This window comes from Chionomys nivalis, chromosome 3 (genome assembly GCF_950005125.1).
Source record: "Chionomys nivalis chromosome 3, mChiNiv1.1, whole genome shotgun sequence".
NCBI classification, from domain to species: Eukaryota; Metazoa; Chordata; class Mammalia; order Rodentia; family Cricetidae; genus Chionomys; species Chionomys nivalis.
The window spans coordinates 89,109,226-89,130,844 of NC_080088.1; the positions used below are offsets into that span (position 1 = coordinate 89,109,226).

General features: G+C 52.3%; 1 protein-coding gene across 1 annotated transcript in view; it reads left to right on the top strand.

Annotated features, from left to right (window-relative positions):
• Nucleotides 1–3,413: 3,413 nt before the first annotated feature.
• Nucleotides 3,414–21,619, top strand: part of Tecpr1 (tectonin beta-propeller repeat containing 1) — a 30,409-nt gene continuing 12,203 nt past the window's right edge. Inside the window, exons 1-14 of the mRNA XM_057764177.1 lie at nt 3,414–3,556; nt 7,463–7,697; nt 7,797–7,979; nt 8,189–8,311; nt 8,808–8,933; nt 10,864–11,038; nt 11,128–11,228; nt 12,838–12,939; nt 15,710–15,855; nt 17,848–18,353; nt 19,214–19,359; nt 20,342–20,497; nt 21,182–21,331; nt 21,421–21,578. Of these exons, the coding sequence (XP_057620160.1) occupies nt 7,473–7,697; nt 7,797–7,979; nt 8,189–8,311; nt 8,808–8,933; nt 10,864–11,038; nt 11,128–11,228; nt 12,838–12,939; nt 15,710–15,855; nt 17,848–18,353; nt 19,214–19,359; nt 20,342–20,497; nt 21,182–21,331; nt 21,421–21,578 (2,297 nt within the window). The 5' untranslated portion in view covers nt 3,414–3,556; nt 7,463–7,472. The remainder of the gene's footprint in view (nt 3,557–7,462; nt 7,698–7,796; nt 7,980–8,188; nt 8,312–8,807; nt 8,934–10,863; nt 11,039–11,127; nt 11,229–12,837; nt 12,940–15,709; nt 15,856–17,847; nt 18,354–19,213; nt 19,360–20,341; nt 20,498–21,181; nt 21,332–21,420; nt 21,579–21,619) is intronic.

The window sequence follows — 21,619 nt, forward strand, 5'->3', positions numbered from 1 at the left end:
GGATGCCACCACAGACTTTCCTCCGCCATCCTCCCAACAAGAGGCGAGCGATAATGTGCCTTTATGGCACAGACTCAGAGCCTAAGCGACTCACAACGTAAGTGACAGAGCTGCAACTTGGTCAAGCAGAGAAGCAGGAAGACTCAAACGGAGAAGAACAAAAAAGTATGGAGGAAGCTAAGAGACTCCGAGGGTTGGGGCGTGGCTAACGACGCTTGCTGGGCAAGCCTAGAGACCAAAGTTTGATCTCCAGAATGCACGTAACGGTAGAGGGAGAGAACCAGCTCTACAGTTATTCTCTGACCTCTACATAGGTACTGTGGGATATCATGCACACACGCCATAATAAAAAAATAAGAATGTCAAAATATAGCAACATGCCAGGTGTCGTGGTGAAGCCTGGAATCTTGGCACTCCTGAGGCTGAGCCAGGAAGACTGCAGGTTCAAGGCGAACCCGAGCTATACAGTGAAGTCCATCCCACCTGGGCAAACCCATGAGATCCCACATCAAAAAAACTAACTAGACAAGCCAGCAATACGTCCCAGAGGGTAAAGGGACTAACAACCTCCTCTGACCTCACATCTGTGCCGTGGTATGTGTGCATGTGTACACAGACATACACATACAAAATAAACCATGTTGTAAGGGAGAAGAAAAGGACCCTAAAACTAGCCAGGGGCTGGAGAGGCAGCTCTGACATTAAGAGCACAGGCTTTGCAATCATGAGATCCAGAATTCAGAGCCAACACTCACTTAAAAGCCAGGTGTCTCTGCAAATGCCCGTTAACTCCAACCCCAAGGTGAGCAGAGACATGAGAATCCCTGGTGCTTACTGGCTTCCAGCCTGAGACAGTGAGTCAGTCCTAGATTCAGGCAGGGCTCTTGTCAGAAGAACAGGCAGAAGGTGACAACAGAGGACATTTGATGCCCTCTTCAGGCCTGTGTGAGCTATACACAAGTGCACACCCGCCCCCCATCCGTGTGAGCTATATACAAGTGCACACCCGCCCCCCACCTGTGTGAGCTATACACAGTGCACACCCACCCCCTGTGTGAGCTATACACAGTGCACACCCACCCCCTGTGTGAGCTATACACAAGTGCACACCTGCCCCCCAACCCGTGTGAGCTATACACAAGTGCACACCCACCCCCGACCTGTGTGAGCTATATACAAGTGCACAGCCGCCCCCACCTGTGTGAGCTATACACAAGTGCACTCCCCCCACACACATCTGCATACACTTTTTCACACATGTACAAAATTAGATCTATACACTAATTAAAAAATAGAGAATTAGAAACGACAACTATGCTTTCCGATGAAGGCTAGAACAGACTTCTGACAACCAGAGAAAATCAACTCTGCAAAATTCAAAAACAGAGGGAGTAGAGGGGGTGTGGGCCCACAGGTCAGGAAACAGCACACAAGCACTGCCAGGGTCCTCGGTGATCTCACCAGTGCCTTTCAGTGAGCAGACTGGGGACAAAGAAGAAGACTACAAGTGTCACAGACAACAGAACCCAGGTCTTCCTAGGACCACGTTAGTCTCAGAGGAACCGCCCCTTTGCCTCTGAGACCTTATGATTTGAAAGAGTTCTCCCCATATCTCCACGCTGAATCCTCCATCTCAGCGGTATAGGATAGATGCCACCAACCGACTCAGTATTCACAAGGAGCCTGTGCTGTTCCTGGAGTTGTCTGTCTCAGCTTCCTTGGAAACCTACCGGGGCCTGGAGAGAAGGCATGGTGGTTAAGAGCACTGTTGCTCTTGCAGAGGACCTAGGTTCATTCCCAGCACCCTCAGAGCGGCTCACAGCGCCAGTTCCAGGGGATCCAGTGCCGGTTTTTGACCTCTTCAGGCAGGGCACGCAGGCACATGGTGCACAGACATACATGCCGAGAAAACTCATACACATAACAGTTTTCGAAAGAATCAAGAAGGAAGGAGGGCGTGTGGTCAACCTTCCAGTGCTGCAGCAAACACTGAGATAACCGACAGAGGAAAGGTTGCTGGGGGTGATGGTGCACGCTCGTGATCCCAGAACTCGGGAGGCTGTGGTAGGATGACCCTGGGTTCAAGGTCAGCCTGGGCTACGTAGCAAAACTCTGTCTCAAAAACAAATGCATAAATGCTTGTTTTGGCTCACAATTTTGTGAGTCCATGGCTCACCGTGTTGCTCTTAAGTCCCTAGCAAGGCAGCATACCATGGCAGAAGCACATGACAGAGCAGAACCGGGCTGAAGCTCTCGGCTTGTTTGGATTACTGGGGAGGTCAAAGTGTGTTGCAGAATGAGGTCCTCGGAGGAAAGCAGCTGCCATGGTCACCAGATGCACGCTAGAGGCCAGACTGCTAATGTTCCCTCAGAGAAGATGGGCTCACCGGACCTGAGCTTTCGGTTGCCTCCCGGCCCCACCCCAGACATTTATATGCCATTCTGCCCCAATTGCATGCGATCTTAGGAGATGCTAGAGTACACAGGGTATAGGGAAGCCATCAGCTGTGATGCATAGATACTATCAGGGGCCCAACTGCAGGGTCACTCGCACTCATCCACGCTCTGTAAGTAAGCCCCATGAACTCCCTGGTTCCACAGGATGAACTCGCGTGCAATCGGTTTGGTAGGTCATTGGGACCTTATGGGGAATAGGAAGACATTTTTTGACCTCTCTCCTGGGAAGGAATTCTTGCAACAAAGTGGGAAGACATCAGCACATCCAGGGAACACTCACACATCGACATTAACATTATGCTCCATCGAGCCGGGCGATGGTGGCGCACGCCTTTAATCCCAGCACTCGGGAGGCAGAGGCAGGCGGATCTCTGTGAGTTCGAGACCAGCCTGGTCTACAGAGCTAGTTCAGTTCCAGGACAGGCTCCAAAGCCACAGAGAAACCCTGTCTCGAAAAACCAAAAAAAAAAAAAAAACATTATGCTCCATCGATCTAGGTTATCAACGGCAAACGCCAAGAGACGGAGCAATAAATACTCTGATGCCACGGTACAGTCATAAAAGTCACGTTTCCAGTCTGTACTCAGAGCTACTTTCTAGTTCCGAGGGCTCCATCGAGTCACGTGTCCTTCTCCGCCGGTCCCGGGCCAGGCGCGCCCGCACACGCCCGTGATCCTCAGGTCACCTTACACTCTGCGCTCCAACATGATCCCGGCCTGCCTCTCCTTCTCGCCTGAGGTACTCGCGTCTACACCGGCCTGCTGCGCTCCCGAAGCCGGGTCCTGAGGGACGGGGGACGCAGCAACCGGCACCTAGTCTCATCAGACATCGCTCTCAGCCAGCCGGCCGGCCGGACCAAGCGCAACCTCTGGAGTGCGCATGCGTGCGACCCAGCGCCGGCGAGCTCGCCGCTGAGCGCAGCGATCTACCGAGGGCTCCCAGGCAGTTGCGTCACTGTGAGTTTGACCAATCAGAGCTGAACTGACCATTGCTTCCGGCCCGCCCTCTCGCCTGAGGCCGGGGGAGGACCCGGCGGTAGCTATAGCCTAGGAGTTGAGGAGCAGCCGCTAGGAACCCGCCCCGCCGGGCGTGGGCCCAGGTAAGTGCAGCGCGGTGTCCCCGAAGCATCGGTGACAGGACCCTGGGGACTCCTTCCGGGGAGATTGGGGCGGCTCAGAGCAGAGGTGCCTCCGGTTTCCCGCTCCCCCTCCTCCATTGGCTGCGTTTGCTGGGACGATCGATAGAGGGAGAGGGACTGTACCTGTGTTCTCTGCTGCACGCCTGCAGGACACCATCCCATCCCTGCCTCGAACCCCCAAACGCCAGCCCCGGGACCCGGTTTACAGCACGCCTCCACTGCAGCCTTAGGACCGCAGCAATCTAAAGGAGCCGGTCGCTGAAGCCTGAATGATTTAGAGAAATAGAGCGTCCAGGGGCCTGTCTGTAGTCTTCTCTCTTGACGTTGTTGGGAGCAAATCTGCTTGCCCTGGGATTAGTGTAGGCAGATGGTCAGGGCCCTACAGCTCCGACATATGCTCCAACGGTAGTGCGGGGACCCACCTGTCGCCCAAGTGCAGGAACTGGATAAAAGCCAGGATGCCTCCTGCCCGCTGGGGCTGGGCGCACTCTATTTATTCTCCAGGGAGGGCCCCCACTCCCATACAAGCTCTGCTATTTCCTGTCTTCTCTTTTCATCCTAATGTCTCTTTGGAGCCAGCAAACAGCTTTAATAGCCAGTGCACACCAGATAGGAGTGGGGGTGTAATAGGAAAAGAGGGAGCCCCAAGGTAGATTTGGGAGAAGTAAACATGTGCGTGCTAACTTGTACAGTGTTGTGGCTTCTAGGGCATCTACCCCCTACTTACCCTGGGCTTGTGCTCTTTGTGCGCTCTCTCTCTCTCTCTCTCTCTCTCTCTCTCTCTCTCTCTCTCTCTCTCTCTCTCTCTCTCTCTCGCTCTTTTGTCTGTGCGGATGCACACGTGGAAGTGGAGGCCAGAGGTCAGCCTGTACCACCTACCTTGCTGTTTTATAGACAGGGTTTCTCACTAGCCTGGGGCAGCTGATTAGGCCAGGCTGATGGCCAGGGAGCCCCAGGGATCCTTCTCTCCAGCTCTGGGATTATAGGCAAGTGTCATTATGCCTCACTTAAATTTTTATTTTACATTTATTTATTTATTTAGTGTGTGTGTGTGTGTGTGTGTGTGAGCGTGCGCGCACATGCGCATGCACGCTTGCCATGTCTCACTTGTGGAAACCGAAAGACAACTTGCAGGTGTGGATTCTCCCCTTTTACCTTGTGAGTCCCAGGGTTCAAACTTAGGTTGTTCAGTTTGACAGAAAGTAACTTTACCCAATCAGCCATCTGGCTGACCACGCCTCCCCTACCCCTAGGACACACTTTTTTTAAAAAACATGAGTTGAACTCAGGTCTTCCTCCTTACAAGGCACTTGACCATCTTCCCAGCCCTCATTGTTTTTATTTTTTTTGAGACTTGGGGCTCACTATGTAGGCCAGGCTACCCTTCCAGGTGCTGAGAATATGGCAGTGTGCCACCACACCAGGCCTTTTTTATTATTATTATTATTATTTTGTCCCTGAAGGGATCTGGGAATAAACTAATCCAGAAAGGCAAATGGCTTTTGTGGTGAGTCCTTTTAACCAAGTTACAGCTGCTTTTAGAGGTTTGTGGTGAAGTAGAGGTCTCTTCCAGGGGAGATGTTCCCTCTCTCCATCCCTTCGCTTCTGCAAAAACAATGATGGTATCTTAGGATCCCAGGATCACAAGACCTCCACACACCCACGTCAAGAGTCCTGTGACCTAGTGACCCAAGCCAGGTTGCATGGTGATCTCACAGGAAGTGGCATGTGACAAGTTGGGGGAGCATCCTGTGGAGGCAGACAGGAGTTGTGGTTGGCCATGAATGTTTAGCCGGTGTGGCCTTTAGCTCCACTGTGACTGGTGCCTGAGTTCCCACTCGGAAGGGAGTTCATGACTACAGCCCCCACTCCATCCTGGTTCTGAGGCCAAGTGTTCTTCCATTAGCTGCCCAGAAGGCTCATTTATGTCTGGGGGAAAATTAGTGCTTAGTCATTTCTCTGAAGGAAAAGGTTTCAAATACAGCTTTACCTTTTTAGCTCAACCTTCAGGCTCGGCTTGCCTTAATTGGTTGTTTATACATCGAATTGGGAATTGTTTTTGGAGGAGTGGGCATTGAGAGAATCTTCCTATGTAGATTCCAGGCTGACCTGGAAGTCCTCATCCTATTTCTACTGCTTGTGTGCTGAACTGCAGGAATGCACTATCTCGGCTGGCTTGAATTTTATTTTCTTATTTATTTATTTATTTTGGTTTTTCTAGACAGGGTTTCTCTGTGTAGATTTGGAGTCTGCCTTGGAACTCTCTCTGTAGACCAGGCTGGCCTCAAACTCACTGAGATCCACTTGCCTCTGCCTCTCAAGCGCTGGAATTAAAGACATGTACCACCATTGCCCGACCCAACTTACTTTCTTTTTTCTTTCTTTCTTTTTTTTTTTTTTTCTGGTTTTTTTGAGATAGGGTTTCTTTGTAGTTTTGGTGCTTAATCCTGGAACTAACTCTTGTAGACGAGGCTGGCCTCAAACTCACAGAGATCTGCCTGCCTCTGCCTCCCAAGTGCTGGGATTAAAGGCATGTGCACCACCACCCGGCTTTACTTTCTTTTTTAAAAAATTACTTTTAAAGTTTACTTGTTAATATTTTGTGTGCATGTGTGCGTGTGCGCATATAATTATAGTCAGAGGGTAACTTTGTATAGTTGTTTCTCTACTTCTGCCTTTATGTGGATTCAGGAAGTTAAACTCACATTGCCAGCCTTGTGTGGCAAATGGCCTTTACCTACTGAGCCATGTTGCCCACCTCTGGCTTGACTTTTCTCCTCAAGAGACTGAAACCTGTTGAGACAGCAAACACCAGTAATCCCAGCACTAGGGAGGCTGAGGTAGAAAGATTGTGGGGTACAGGCCAATCTGGACTATGTAGTGAGACCTTGACTCAAACGTATCAACAAAAACTCAGATGAGCAATTAATGGTTGTATATCAAGTGCCGCCAGTGGCGGTCGCAGAGGTCATGCCGGGTACCGAACAGTGTGTACCGTAAGTTCGCTGTCTGTGTTACCTCATTTAGTTCTTAGGAAGTAGGTCCCCCTCCTGAAGTCTCTCTCTGCTTCAGGTCATGGATGTTCCTCAGAACTTGTCCCTGCCTGCCTCTGGCTTCCTGTTCCGTATCCCTGCCGCTTCCTTTGCAACCTGTATCCTCCTTTGTCTGTGAGGCTCACTGGGTTCCAAAAGAGCCGATCTTGCCCGAGGCAGATGCTCCTATTTTCAGATTTGTTCCATCTCCAGTCCTCAGCACACTGGCAGTTCCGTCTGGAGCGCCCCCGTGCCTGTGGCAGAGTAGAGCAGCCTGGCACAGCCTGGAGGTCCCTAAATAACCTTACCTACTTTCCCAGTACTCTCTCGACAGGGTCTCGGGTAGCCTAGGTGGGCCTTCAGCTCGACTTTCTGAGGGTTGCGTGTTGCGATTACAGGGATGCCCCACCGCATGTAGTCTGTAGGATGCTGGGGATAAACCCCGCTCTTCGTGCATGCTAGGTCATACCGCATAAACGGGGTGTGGCGGAGCTCACCTGTAATCTCAGTACTTGGGAAGTACTGAGGAGGGTCACAAGTCAAGATCATCCTTGCTGCAGAGAAGATCTGAGATCAACCCTGGGGCATGTGAGACCCTGTCTTAAATTTAAAGAGGCAGAGCATCCTATAATGAGAAAGAAGAGGCGAAGAGAGAAGTTTATACTGGGAGACACGCTTTGCTTATGGTTGCTATGGGGACTGCTTGCTCGTCTCTTGGGACCTCATTTTGCCATGCGTAGCATGATACAGCCACCGCACAAGGTTCTCGTGATGTCCCTGGTCCAGGAGTCAGAACACTGATACCGTTTCTCTTGTCCTTGTCTTGTCCCTACAGCGCTGCAACCATGCCCGCCTCTGTGCTGTGGGCGGTGGACCTCTTCGGGAGAGTGTACACCTTGTCCACGGCTGGCCAGTACTGGGAGCTTTGCAAGGATGTCCAGATGGAGTTCAAGCGGGTCAGTGCAGCCACCCAGTGCTGCTGGGGCATCGCCTGTGACAACCAGGTCTACTTGTACGTGTGTTCCAGTGATGTACCCATCCGCCACCGAGAGGAGGCCTATGAGAATCAGGTGTGTGTGTGTGTGTGTGTGTGTGTGTTTGTGGTTGCTGAGGTGGTCCATCCCCATCTGGCTCGTTCCTAACACCATCTCCATGTCCCCTGGCCTCAGCGTTGGAACCCCATGGGAGGCTTCTGTGAGAAGCTCCTGCCGAGTGACCGCTGGTCGTGGAGTGACGTGAGTGGGCTCCAGCATCGGCCGCTGGATGGGGTAGAACTGCCCTCGCCACACTGGGAGTGGGAGTCGGACTGGTACGTGGATGAGAACTTCGGAGGGGAGCCCACCGAGAAAGGGGTAGGTGAACTCGGAACCCTCCGTGGATGCCTTTCGGGCTCAGCTTGCCCCTCAGTGCCACCCTCCCTGTTGGTGTCCAACCTCTGCTGCCTATGGGATTGGACACCCTGTCCCCCTCCTTCTCTCCCTTTGTCCCTTCACCTTCCCATTCCTCAGAATCCACCCCCTCCCCCACCAAGCCAGCTAAGGCTCCAGCCTTGGTATTTCAGGGGTGGACATACGCTATGGACTTCCCTGCCACCTACACTAAAGACAAGAAATGGAATTCATGCGTGCGGAGGCGAAAGTGGATCCGGTATAGGAGATACAAATCCCGGGACACCTGGGCCAAGGTCTTTCTGCCTCAGTGGGGCATGGGGGTGGAGCATAGGGTCCCTGATAGGAGGCTTACAAGAATTGGCATCTTCATTCATCCCCCCCACCGGGGCATAAGGGGACACCATACCCACCCTGGGACCTGGCTTTTGATTTGTTCGCTACCACAGAATCTTGTAACTCTACAAGTGCCCTCATTTGGGAGACGGCCACATAGGGGCCAAAGTTAGCACAGAACATGTCCTTTCTTAGGCTTCCCCTCCATGACCAGGGCTCTCGTCTTGTCCCCAAGGACCCAGCTCAAAAGTAGCGGCTCAGGTCTGGCGTCTGATGAAGGGGACAGAATAGAGGGTACCCATGGCCAGCTCCACAGGCTTGTGGCTGCCTTCTTCATGGAGTCAGGCAGCATGGACCACGCTGAGGATGGAAAGACTGGGGGAGAGACAGGAGAGAGAGGGACACAGCACATGTCTCCAGGTGATGACAGCCATTGATTCTGACCCTTCGTTTCAGATCCCCTCAAAGGATGACCCCAAGGAACTCCCCGACCCCTTCAATGACCTGTCTGTGGGAGGGTGGGAGATCACAGAGGAACCTGTGGGCCGCCTGTCTGTGTGGGCCGTGTCCCTGCAGGGAAAGGTAAGTCACTACCACTGTGCCCAAGATCTGACATGGCAAAGGAGGCCGGCTGCAGGCTGGACTGGTGCCGGGGTTTCCCAAGGTGGGGAAAGAGAGCTCATTGCCTCCTGTCCTTGGAACTGGGACTTCCTGCACAGGTAGAGAGTTTCCAGACTTCACAATACCCTGGAAGCCTTCGGACCTGTCGCTCGTCCTAGCCCACTTCGGGCTCAGATGTAATCAGTTCTGTCTCTTTGGACGGATTCTGGGCTCCCTGCCAGCTCCTTCCTCCAGTCTCCAGGAGGGTTGTGGATGTGTGGGTGGGTGGATGTGTGGATAGATTGATGGTGTGTAGCTCGATGGATAAGGGTGGGTATATGGATAGAGGGGTGATGGATGGATGATGGATGGATGGATGGATGGATGGTAAGTAGATGTGAATAGATGACAGAAAACTTGTGGGTGGGTGGAGAGATGACAGGTGATGGATAGGCTAGTGGCGGGACAAATGGATGGGAAGTGAGTGGGGATGAGGAGTGGGTCGAGTGTTGATTGGCTGAATATGGGTGGTTGGATGCGTGGTGTGTGGGTTGGGGTAGATTGATGGTGGGTGGATGGATGGATGGGTGGGTGGGTAGATAGGTGGATGGATGGATGGATGGATGGATGGATGGATGGGTAGATGGTAGATGTGCAGATTGGTAGGTGATGGATAGATGCATATTTAGAGAGAATTTTTTTCTCAGAGAGTTTCTGAAAAACGCCAAGCCTAGATGGCAGCAGGAACACAGATGGTCCCAAGCATAGGGGTCTGATGCCTTCCTCGTAGTTTTAGGTCTTATTTTATGATTGTTTAGTAACTCCTGCATTAACCAGATTAACCACAAGTCTCCACTGACTTTGGAACAGTCAAAGTGGATTATTTTTAGCAGGCTTAACTTTGGCTGGGGTCATGCTCTCTCAGGTTTAGGGGAAGCACAATCATTTCCTCTGAGCCCTTCTGGAGGGTGGTGGAGAGGGGCCAAGCAGGGTGAGAGCCCTAGCTCAGGACTTCCCACCCGGATGCAAAGAGAAGGTAGAGTAGGGGCCACACACCTGTGTTTGTGTTCCCGAGTGTCAGCTGTGAGCCGGTATCACTCAGTGCCACTCTTGTGCTCCGGAAGAGGTGGCCCCAGGACCCTGTGCTCCGGAAGGGAGAGGCTTGTTCCCTGAAGCTGCCTACTTGGTAGCAAAAGAGAGGCTTGCCAGGGCTGGTCCTGTAGAGCCCATCCTAAGGGTAGATTGGCAAGAGCAGAGAAGTCAGGGCCCCAAGTCCAAAGATGGCTGTGTGGACCCATCCTTCCCTCACCTCCTTTACCCGAACTGAATCAACAGTGTAGTTATGTGCTGTCAACCCCAGCTACACGTCCTATTCTGTAGGCCCTATGCATACATGATCATGCACAAACAATAGCATGCATGCATGCACACACACACAACTACGTTTGGGATTCCCTCTCTCTGGAGTCGGGGTAACTATTATCGAGAAAGTAACAGACAGCAATCCTTGGCAAAGATATGGGGAAAGAGGAACTGCATTGTTTTGGTTGAAGAGGAAAAGAAGTGGACATTTTAGACATTGGGTTTCCCTGAGCTTAAACCACCAAGACCCTGCCTTCGCTTGTGACAGGTGTCCTGGGAGCACATAGCCACTAGGGGGCACAGGTGTCATGGACTGCCTGGGAGGTGCTGAGCGCCCTGTGCTGACTGAGACACTGGAATCTGCTCAGAGATGGTCTCACAGCAGAGACTAGGTCAGCCTTTCTAGACCTGCCACAGCCCAGGCTGTGCACTTTCTCACCAAGGTGTGTATGTGAAGGAAGGGTGTGAGTGTGTCAGAGACCCCATGTGCGGCCTGCGCAGGTAGGCAGGCTTAGCCATGAAAATACCATATTTTCTTCTCCTCTCCCAGGTGTGGTACCGAGAGGATGTCAGCCACCCCAACCCAGAAGGCTCCTCCTGGTCTCTTGTAGACACCCCAGGGGAGGTGGTCCAGATCAGCTGTGGGCCCCACGACCTTATATGGGCCACTCTCTGGGAAGGGCAGGCCCTGGTCAGAGAAGGAATCTGCAGGAACAACCCAAAAGGTAGCCAGTCCCATCACAGGAAGCGGGGCGGTTCCTGTCCAGAATCTTGGCTGATGGGGGCTGCCTGGGGTCTCTTTGGGAACTGGCAGGAAGTTCCTGGTCCATAGTGGAGCCTCCTGGGACTGAAAACGGTATCATGCACGTCTCCGCGGGAGTCAGTGTGGTCTGGGCCATCACGAAGGACCGCAAAGTAAGAGCTGGGGGCTGGAACTGGGGTACGTAATGGTGCCATTTAATACCATGGCTTTCTGTTCCTGTGAGGTCGTCTAAACCTACTGTATAAATCCTGTGAGTTTGCCTTTTCCCTTTGAGATGATATACTAAACTTAGTATGTAACAGGGGCTGGCCTTAAGCTCCCACCCCTCCTGCTCAGATTATAGACATGTACCATCATGCCTGACTGTCGCAGTGCTGGGGACAAAACTCTGGGCTTCATGCATACCAAGCAGCTCCTCTACCATCTGAGCCACACCCCCAGCCCCTGCTGTGAGCTTTTCCCGCTGTTGAAATCATCACCCATCTCCAGGGTATTTGATGCTGGCCTATGGCACGCTCACACACTTCCCTGGATTAAAATGCTGAACAACCACGTTTATTGTTCCATAGGTCAACCATTTCAGATAACTAGATGCCAATAGCCACCCAATTAACCTCAGCCAATTAAATGTCTTTCTCTTCTCCTTTGTTACATTGTCAGAGGCAGGTCCAGTCAAATTAGCTAATTGTATATGCTTTTGTGAAATCTATCTGTCCATCTATCATCTCTGCCTGTCGTGGTGCTGGGAAGGAAGCTAGGGCCTTGTACATTGTGGGTTCATTTTAACTATATGTAGGGGCCACTCCTGTCAACCCAGGACCTTAAAAGAATTTTCTGGAATGAGCCAGTAAGGTGATTCGGTGGGTAAAGACGCCTGCTACCAAGCCCATCGACCTGAGCTCAATCCCCAGGATGCACATGGTAGAAGGAGAGAACCAACCCCCACAGTCTTCTGATCTCCACGTGCAAGCTATGATACATGTCCCTCTCTGTCCCCGTCCAAGTAGATAAGTAAAAATACAACGAAAAGCTCCCCTTGGATTCTGAGGTGGCTCAGTTGGTAAAAACTTGCTTTGCTATCATGAGGACCTAAGTTCCAGCCCTAGAATTAATGTTAAAGTGCTGGGCAGGCTGGTGTGTGCCTGTGATCGCAGTGCTGGGCATGCTAGTGTGTACTAGTGTGTGCCTGTGATCCCAGTGCTGGTGTGTACTAGTGTGTGCCTGCGATCCTAGTGCTGGGTGTACTAGTGTGTGCCTGTGATCCCAGTGCTGGTGTGTGCCTGCGATCCTAGTGCTGGGCGTACTAGTGTGTGCCTGCGATCCCAGTGCTGGTGTGTGCTGGTGTGTGGCTGCGATCCCGGTGCTGGGCGTGCTAGTGTGTGCCTGCGATCCCAGTGCTGGTGTGTGCTGATGTGTGCCTGCGATCGCAGTGCTGGGCATGCTGGTGTGTGCCTGCGATCGCAGTGCTGGGCGTGCTGCTTTGTGCTGGTGTGTGCCTGCGATTGCAGTGCTGGGCATGCGTGCTGGGAGGTGGGAACAGATGGATCCCCAGAGCTTACACACCAGCCATTTAAACTTACTTGGCAAGGTCTAGGCTGGTGAGAGACCCTGTCTCAAAAAAGTAAGGTGGATGGCACCTGTGGAATGACAGATGAGGTTGTTCTCTGCCCTGCACACATGCCTGCATGCTCGAGAACACACACAGACACGGACTTCTGTCTCCAAAGGTCTCCAGGGATACATGCATCTTTCTGTTTGCAGGTGTGGTTCCGGAGGGGCGTCAACTCTCACAACCCCTGTGGTACCAGCTGGATCGAGATGGTTGGAGAGATGACAATGGTGAACGTGGGGTTGAATGACCAGGTGGGTGTGCACATGGCTCTTGGGACTCCTAGCACAGGCTGTCCACCTGCCACCCTACTGTCCTTCTTCCCCAGCCAGAGTTCCAGTTGGGCACAGTGAGGAGTCTGAGGGTTCTCTGGGGCCTGGGGGAGTGGTATGCTATAGACCTGGCTTCTCTGTTTGGCTCAGGGTCACTTAGGACCCTGCAGGGCAGTCTGCTGGTGAGGAAGGGTGGGGTGTGCACCCTAGATATAAGAAGGTAGCATTAAGGAGGAGGACGCTGCTGAATGAGAACATTGGGTTTCTCCTCTTTGACTCTGTGATGCCATATTCTTCTCATGGATGTCAGTATGACAATGCTTCCTTCCTCCTAACAAAATGCAATTTGAGGCTGGAGAGATGGCTTAGTGGTTAAGGTCACTGGCTGCTCTTCTGCTGGACCCGGGTTTGATTCCCAGCACCGTGTGGCTCACGGCTGTCTATTTCCAGTTCTAGGGGGTCCAACCACTTCTTGTGACCTCTGCAGTCACTAGACACATATGTGGTACACAGACATACATTCAGACAAAATAGATACATAAAATAAAATAATGAGTGTTGGAGAGATGGCTCAGTGGTTAAGAGCACTGACTGCCCTTCCAGAGGTCCTGAGTTCAATTCCCAGCAACCACATGGTGGCTCACAACCATCTGTAATGAGATCCGGCTCCCTCTTCTGACCTGCAGGCATACATGCAGACAGAACAGTGTATACATAATTAATAAATAAATCTTTAAAAAACAATAAAAACAAAAACCGAACAATAAAATAATGTTTTGTTTTTGTTTTTGAAGACAGGGTTTCTCTGTATAATCCTGGCTGTCCTGAAACTGGCTCTGTAGAACCAGGCTGGCTTCTTAATTCAGAAATCCTCCTGCCTCTGCTTCCCAGGTGCTGAGTTTAAGGGTGTGCACTACCACCATCCAGACAAAAAATAATTTTTTTTCCCAATGGAGTAAATAGATTTATTTTTTTGCTCAGAGCTGGGAAAACACTTCCCAGCACCCACCCCATATAAGCATATACCTTAGTATATACCACAGTACAGCAATGTCAGCAGCCCAACCAGAAAGTGAAAAAAAAAAGACCAAGCAGCATTTTTTATGGTGAAAAAGTGTATATTTAGAATTAGCCGGCTGGGCTCAGTTTAGATGATTCCAATTTTGTTGGCAACATCCAGAGCATCATAATCAGGAGCCAACCGAACATATGCCTTCTTCTCTCCATCGGGCCTTATAAGGATGTTGACTTTGGCCACATTGATGTCATAGAGTTTCTTCACAGCCTGTTTGATCTGGTGCTTGTTGGCCTTGACATCCACAATGAACACAAGTGTGTTGTTGTCTTCTATCTTCTTCATGGCTGACTCGGTGATCAGGGGGAATTTGATGATGGCATAGTGGTCAAGCTTATTCCTCCTGGGCGCGCTCTTCCGGGGGTATTTGGGCTGCCTTCGTAGCCGCAGGGTCTTGGGCCGCCGAAAGGTGGGCGATGTGCGGATCTTCTTCTTTTTGTGGCTGTGGACGCCTTTCAGCACTGCCTTCTTGGCTTTCAAGGCCTTCGCTTTAGCTTCGGCTTTGGGAGGGGCAGGAGCTTCCTTCTTCGCTTTCGGCGCCATCTTGATGAAAAGCCAAAAAATAATTTTTAAAAAGATAGTGAGGGGTTGGAGAAGTGGCTCAGTGGTTAAGAGTGCTTACTTAGTACTCTTCCAGAGGACCCTGGTTGAGTTCCCATCACCCACATTGGGTGGCTCACAACTGTCTGTAACTCCAGTTTCTGGTGATCCACCACATTCTTCTGGCCGCTGCAGGCATATGCGCTCCTGTGGTGCACAGAAACCCATTCAGGGACACACACACTTATACATAAATAATTCTTTACTACTTCCCTAGTACCACATAAATCCAGGTGTTGTGTATACCTGCAATCCCAGCACTAGGGAGGTAGAGGTAGGAGGATCAAAAGTTCAAGGTCATCCTTGGTAACCTAGCAAGTTCCAGCCCAGCCTGGGCTATGTGAGGTCCTGTCTCAAAGAATAAAACAAGAGACCGGAAGGATGACTGAGCAGCCCAAGTTCTGTTCCCTGCCCATTTGGGGGCAGCTCTCAACCACCTGTAACCAAGGAATCCAGTGCCTTCTTCTGGCCCCCATGGGCCCCTACATTCATATGCACATACCTTCACATATACACAGAAAATACACACATACATACACATATACACACAAAAGTACACACATACCTATACACACATACATACAAAATACATACCTACACATATACACACAAAATATACACATACCTTCACATATGCACACAAAATACACATAATTAAGATTGTCTTAACTAAGACAAAGCCCCGAGTGGACTCTGCCCCAGCTCAGCATCTGTCACCTCTCTGTCTGCTCTGGACCTTGTCATCCCATAGTCCCAGACTGAAGTTTTAGGGACCCAGAGCCAGGCTTCTGATTCTCCTGGATTTGCTGCGACCCCTTCCTTCCCCCAGCCCTGCCAGCCTTTCCTGTCTGGATTTCTGGATTTCTGCATCTCCTGGATATCTTCAGTCATTTAACAACCCCCACCCTAGCCCTGGCAAACACTCACGCGTGCCCCCATATCACCATAAGGGGACTCCTGCCTGCCTTTGCATACCTGTCCTGCAGCCCTGCTGAGCACTCCTGGACCCTGGCAGAAGGGATAAGTGGTTCAGGTGTGTGCCCAACTGCCTCTCAGAAGCTCCCCTATGTGTTCTAGGTCTGGGGGATCAGCTGTGAGGACCGAGCTGTGTACTTCCGACAGGGCGTCACCCCCAGTGAGCTCAGCGGGAAGACATGGAAGGCCATCATTGTGGGCCGAGAAAGCGACCGGTCACATTCTGGCAGCTCATCCAGTCTCCTCAGGTGACGCAGGGCAGCCGCGCCCACAGAGGAGTTGGGTGGGGCAGACTGTCTGTGGCCCCATGGGATACAAGGCCAATGACCTGCAAGAGATCAGTCTTTACCAGAGGATCGTGAGTTCTAGACCAGCCTGAGCTGCATAGGAAGACTTTGTTCCAACTAAAACAAAAAGAGAAAAGAAAAACTTATGTAGCTAGTGTCCTAATCATATCTCCATTGCTGTGATAAAATACTTTTACCAGAAGCAGTTTCGTGGAGGAAAGGGTCTATTTTGCCTTACAGGCCATGGTCCATCATTGAGGGAGTCAAGACAGGAACTCGAAGGCAGGCCTGTTTGCTGGGCCACATATTGAACATTACCTCTGAGTAAAGAAGTTACAGCCAAGCGACGAGTTACAGCCTGAACCGTGCAGGAACGCTGCTTGCCAGCTGGCGTATACGCACATGCCTATATAATAGCCCAGGACCACTTGCCTGGGGAGTGGTGCTGCCCAGAGTGGGCTGGACCCTCCTATATCAATTAATAATCAAGACTCCTCCACAGCCTTGCTCACAGCCCGGTATGATCGAGGCAATTCTTCAGCTGAGAGTCACCTCCCAAATGACTGAATCTAGGCTTCTCAGGTTGACAGGTAGAGCCAATCAAGACAGTAGGTAATGGGAACAGTTGCACAAATTTTAAAGTAGTCAGTGTAGCCCAGAGATGGTAGAACATACAAGTAATCCCAGCAGAGGCATGGAGGCAGGAGGGTCACATTCAAGGTCATCCTTGGGTACTGATGACTATGAAGCTAACACCCTGCTTCAAATCGGCGGCTAGAAGAAAGGGCAGCTTTAGCTGGGCGTGGTAGCATGGGCCTTGTAATCCCAGCACTCGGAGGCTGAGGCAAGAGGGCTCTCTGGAGGACAGAGAGAGTTCAAGATTACCTACAAAGGTAACTTAGCCAGGTCATCTTAAAATACAAAAGTACAGCGGGGAGGTGGTAGCGTGTGCCTTTAGTCCCAGCACTCAGGAGGCGGCCTGGTCTACAGAGCAAGTTTCAGGACAGCCAGGGCTACACAGAGAAACTCTGTCTCAAAAAACCTAAATAAAAAAATAGAAAGGGCTGGAGGTATAGCTCTTTGGCAGACCACTTTCCTAGCCCTGGATTTAACCCTCACTTCTACAACAATAATAATGATAATAATAACAACAATAATAATACCACCAGCAAAAGCAGCAGAAGAAAAAAACCCTCAGATGTATTTTACCCTAATCAAAAAGATACCAGCGAGCTGGTGATGTCGCTCAGCTGGAGCAGTGCTTGTCCTGCACAAAGTCCATGCTCAACACCATGTGACTGGGTGGGTGTGGTGATACATACCTGTAGTCCCAGCATTTGGAAGGTGGAGACAGGAGAATCAGGAGTTTAAGATCATCCATGGTTACATAATGAGTTTGAAACCAACCCCGGGATACATGAGACCCTGTCTCCCAAACAAAATAAGCAACAAGCTACTCCGGTTGAGTGTGGTGGTATATCCCTGTGATCCTAGCATTTGGGATTGCTATAAATTCAAGGGTAGCCTGGGCTACAGAGTGAGTTCCAGGCAATGTGGAATATAGCCTGTCTGTGTGCCGGAGGATGACCTTGAACTCCTGATCCTCCTACCTCTACCTCCCCCGAACTGGGATGACAGCCGTGCACCCAGTTTTATGGGGTGCTGCTGAAGACCAAACTCAGGGCTTCACCCATTCCAGGCAAGCGCTTTGCCAGCTGATCTACATCCCCAGCCCATCTAGAAACAACAGTAAATACACACACGTCTCAACCCTTTGATCTGGGATGGGAGGGGGTCTTCAGCCCCTGGGAAGCACTGTCCACGTGTGCTGTACAGGGGCGGTAGACAAGAGCTCAGTGGGCTTGTGACTTGACTCGATTCACCCAGGTAAATTAGTTGTGGTGGTGAAACACATCTTCCACCAGAAGTGAGTTTGGCCTGTTTCGTCCCCAGTGCCGGCTGCTTCTTCGGGGATGAGGTGAGGGGCAGTGGTTCAGAATCTGCACCCAGCGATACCGATGCCTCCTCGGAAGTCGAGAGACAGGGCCCCGAACAACCTTTCCCCAAAGAATCTTTGGACAATTCCAGGAACCTTAAAGGGAGCTTGTCCAAGGGCCCCGAGGCCAGCAGGAACCCTGAGCCGAGCATGGAGAACGCCTGCCCGGCTGAAAGCGAAGGGAAGGCCCCTGAGGCTTCTAGGGCCGATGAATGCCATGGCCCAGCCTGCACACCAGCCGAGCTGCCCTGGACCAACATTGACCTCAAGGAGCCCAAGAGGGTGTCTAACCAGCCAGCTGCAGGCTTTCCTGAGACGACGGGCCTCTCCTCCCTGGGGCCCTTCCCACTGGGCATGGAGGAGCCCTATGGAGCAGATGACCATCCCCTGTGGGCCTGGGTGTCTGGAGGTGGATGCGCAGTGGAGGCAGGCTCAGTGCTCAAGTGGTTCACTGTCCAGTCAGGTAAGGGGGCTCATGGGACTGGTGTATCCGAAGCGTCCCTGCAGGTATCTGTGGGTGCCTGGGGTATAGGTTAGCCTGAGAACTGCAGCGGGCTCACCAGCCTGCCTGGAGCCTCTGTGTTCAACCTTAGCCAAGGCATCGGACCAGTCTTTGGCCTTCCGAGGCTCCAAGGAGGAAGGCTCACACAACAGTTTGTAAGTTGGAACTTTTTTAACAAGGACAGGTAGATTGGAGCCGGGGAGATGTCTTAGTGCAAGCATGAGGACCTGAGTTCGGATCCCTAGAGCCCGTATAAGAGTGGGGGTGGCAGTGTATGCCTGTAACCCCAGTGCTGGGGGCTGGGGGCTCACTGACTAGGCAGCTAAGACAGTGAGAGATCCGCTCTCAAAAAAAAAAAAAAAAAGGTAAGGCAGAGAAATTATTGAAAAAAGATACTCTACCATCAACACACACACAAAAAGAAGGAAGGAAAGAAAAATACATTTTTAAAGGCTAATTTGGGGATTGTGGTAGTTCCCTTTCTCACTGCTGGGCAAAACACCTGCCAGGGAGGGCTTAGGAGGGATGGTTTATTTTGGCCCATCGTGGTGGAGGGGGTCACATTGCTTCCACAGTCAGGAAACAGGGATGGATACTGTTTCTCCTTCTTATTCAGGCTGGGGCCCCAGCTCATGGGATGGTGCCACCCCACACTCGAGGTGGGTCCGCCCATCACAGTTACCCTGGCTAGAAACTCCTTCACTGGGTCTGGGTCCCGTCAAGATGGACCATCACAGGGACGGGGGTGCAGGGAGCCACATTAGCCTCCCGTCCAGCTGCAGGCAGGATGGCACCCGGCCTGAGGCTCTGGCCTCTTGCAGGCCTGTCCCCCTCAGTGCAGACGCTGTCCCTGTCCATCACACCCGCCCAGACCGCTGCCTGGAGGAAGCAGATCTTCCAGCAGCTCACGGAGAGGACCAAGAGGGAGCTGGAGAGCTTCAGACACTATGAGCAGGCCGTGGAGCAGGTAGGCCAGCTGGCCCTGCCGCACTCTTTCTGTGTGTTTAGAGACGGGGTCTCCCTGTGCCCCCACGCTAGCCCAGAACACATCCTTTAGCCCAGGTTCTTGTCCCATTGGTCATCCAACTGCCTCAGCCTCCTGAGTGCTGGGGTCACAGACACTCGCTGCCACACCTGCCCCTGCTCCTTTAGTGATTGCGTCTTGGCTGTATGCCAGCCCCGATGTGGGGGTTAAGAGTGGACACTTGTCCCACATGCCCAGCAGTGCTTCCAGGCCCCAAGGCAGATCCAAGGATAAGGAATCCAGTTGGTGGTTCATTCACCTATCCTGAAGGACCTGTCTTGGGGTCCCACCACCTTCAGGACACCCTGTGGGTCCTGGGAAGCCAGCATCCTCAGAAGGCGATGGACAGGGAGGAGACAGGCAAACCATGTCAATTTGCCTGTCCCCCTCCAGGAACCTAAACTCCCAATGGGGTATTTTGATGAATTGGTCAGGATGGAGTTGTAGACAGTCACTGCCATCCCCAGGGTCACCCTTCTTGGCATACCCCATGCCCTCAGAAGCAGAGACCCAATCTCGGATGCCATAGTCAGGCCAGGGAAAGAGAAAATAAATAGAACACAAGAAGTCTTGGCTAAGGCCGGCCCGGAAGCTTGGGGTCTGTGCACCCAGGCAGCCTGAGACTTTGATCGCCAGCATTGACTCCCTTTCAGACTTTGGCCAGATGTGACCTTGAGCCTCAGTTTCCCTAACGAGAAGGTGGGCTAAGGATGCGTCCACTCTGGGAGACTGATGAGACAGCTGTGTATCTGGTGCCACCTAGTGTCCAATTGTGGCACTGACATTAATGGACTAGAAGCTGGGAGGGTGGACTCAGAGCACAGGGAAATGGGGAGACCCAGGGCTAGAATAGCTAGCTAGCTCTAGGGCTCTGGGACAGAGCTGCCTGTGACCTCTCCCCTGCCCCCGGTTGTCCGTGCCACAGTCGGTGTGGGTGAAGACCGGGTCCCTGCAGTGGTGGTGTGACTGGAAGCCCCACAAATGGTTGGACGTCCGTGTGGCCCTGGAGCAGTTCACAGGGCACGACGGGGCTCGAGACAGCATTCTCTTCATCTATTACATGGTCCACGAGGAAAAGAAGGTACGGGGTGGGAAGCCCTTGTCGGGAGGAGGGCCGTCAAGGGCCGGTTTTCCATAGAGGGGCACGTGGAGTAGGCCCTTGAGGCGTTTGCTGCAGAACCTGCCCTCACTGGCAAAGCCCAGTGTGGGCACATGTGGCCTCGCCAAACCAGCACCCCTCTGACAACAGCCGATTTTTTTTTTTTAATCCAAACACCACTGTATATTTTCCTAGTCCTTTGTGTTTTGAGACAGAGCCTCACTAAGTTAACTAACTAGGCTGGCTTGAACTCACCAGGGTAGCCCAGGATGGCCTTGAACTCACCATCCTTCAACATCACCCTTCCAGGCGCTGGGGTCACACGGTTGACCCATGCTTGGTCAGACTTGGCCTCTGAGTTGAGACCGGAGTTGAGGAGACGCATCCTAGGCTCATGTGTGCCAGGCAGCCAGCTTAGAGCATGTTTTAGGAGGGGCGGGTGGGAACGGGCTCTCACGCACCACCATGCCTGGTCTATGCCGTGCTGGGGATTGAACTTGATGCATGCTAGCCCTCTCTGCACTGAGCCACAGCCTCAGCCCCAAAGCGTTTGCTCATCAAGGGTAGCTTCAGCACTAGCAAAGGGGTCATGGGGCCCAAGAACGAGGTCTAGATGAGGGTCCCTGCCTAGGGTGACAGCCTCACCGTGTACCCCCATGCCAACAGTACCTGCACGTGTTCCTGAATGAGGTGACCGTGCTGGTCCCTGTGCTCAATGAAGCCAAGCACTCCTTCGCCCTCTACACCCCCGAGAGAACGCGGCAGAGGTGGCCTGTGCGCCTGGCTGCTGCCACAGAGCAAGACATGAACGACTGGGTGAGTGATGGGGTCCCATAGGGCTTAGTGAGAAGAAAGCACCCAGGCCTCAGCGAGCCCAGCGGTGACCAGCTGTGTACCCATGCCAGCTCGCCCTGCTCAGCCTGTCCTGCTGTGAGAGCCGGAAGGTCCACGGACGCCCGTCCCCACAGGCCATCTGGTCTGTCACCTGCAAGGGTGACATCTTTGTGAGCGAACCCAGCCCAGACCTGGAAGCCCGTGAGCACCTGCTACCCTGTGACCAGATGTGAGTGGGCTGTGCCCTGAATGGACCTGGTGCCTGGCCTC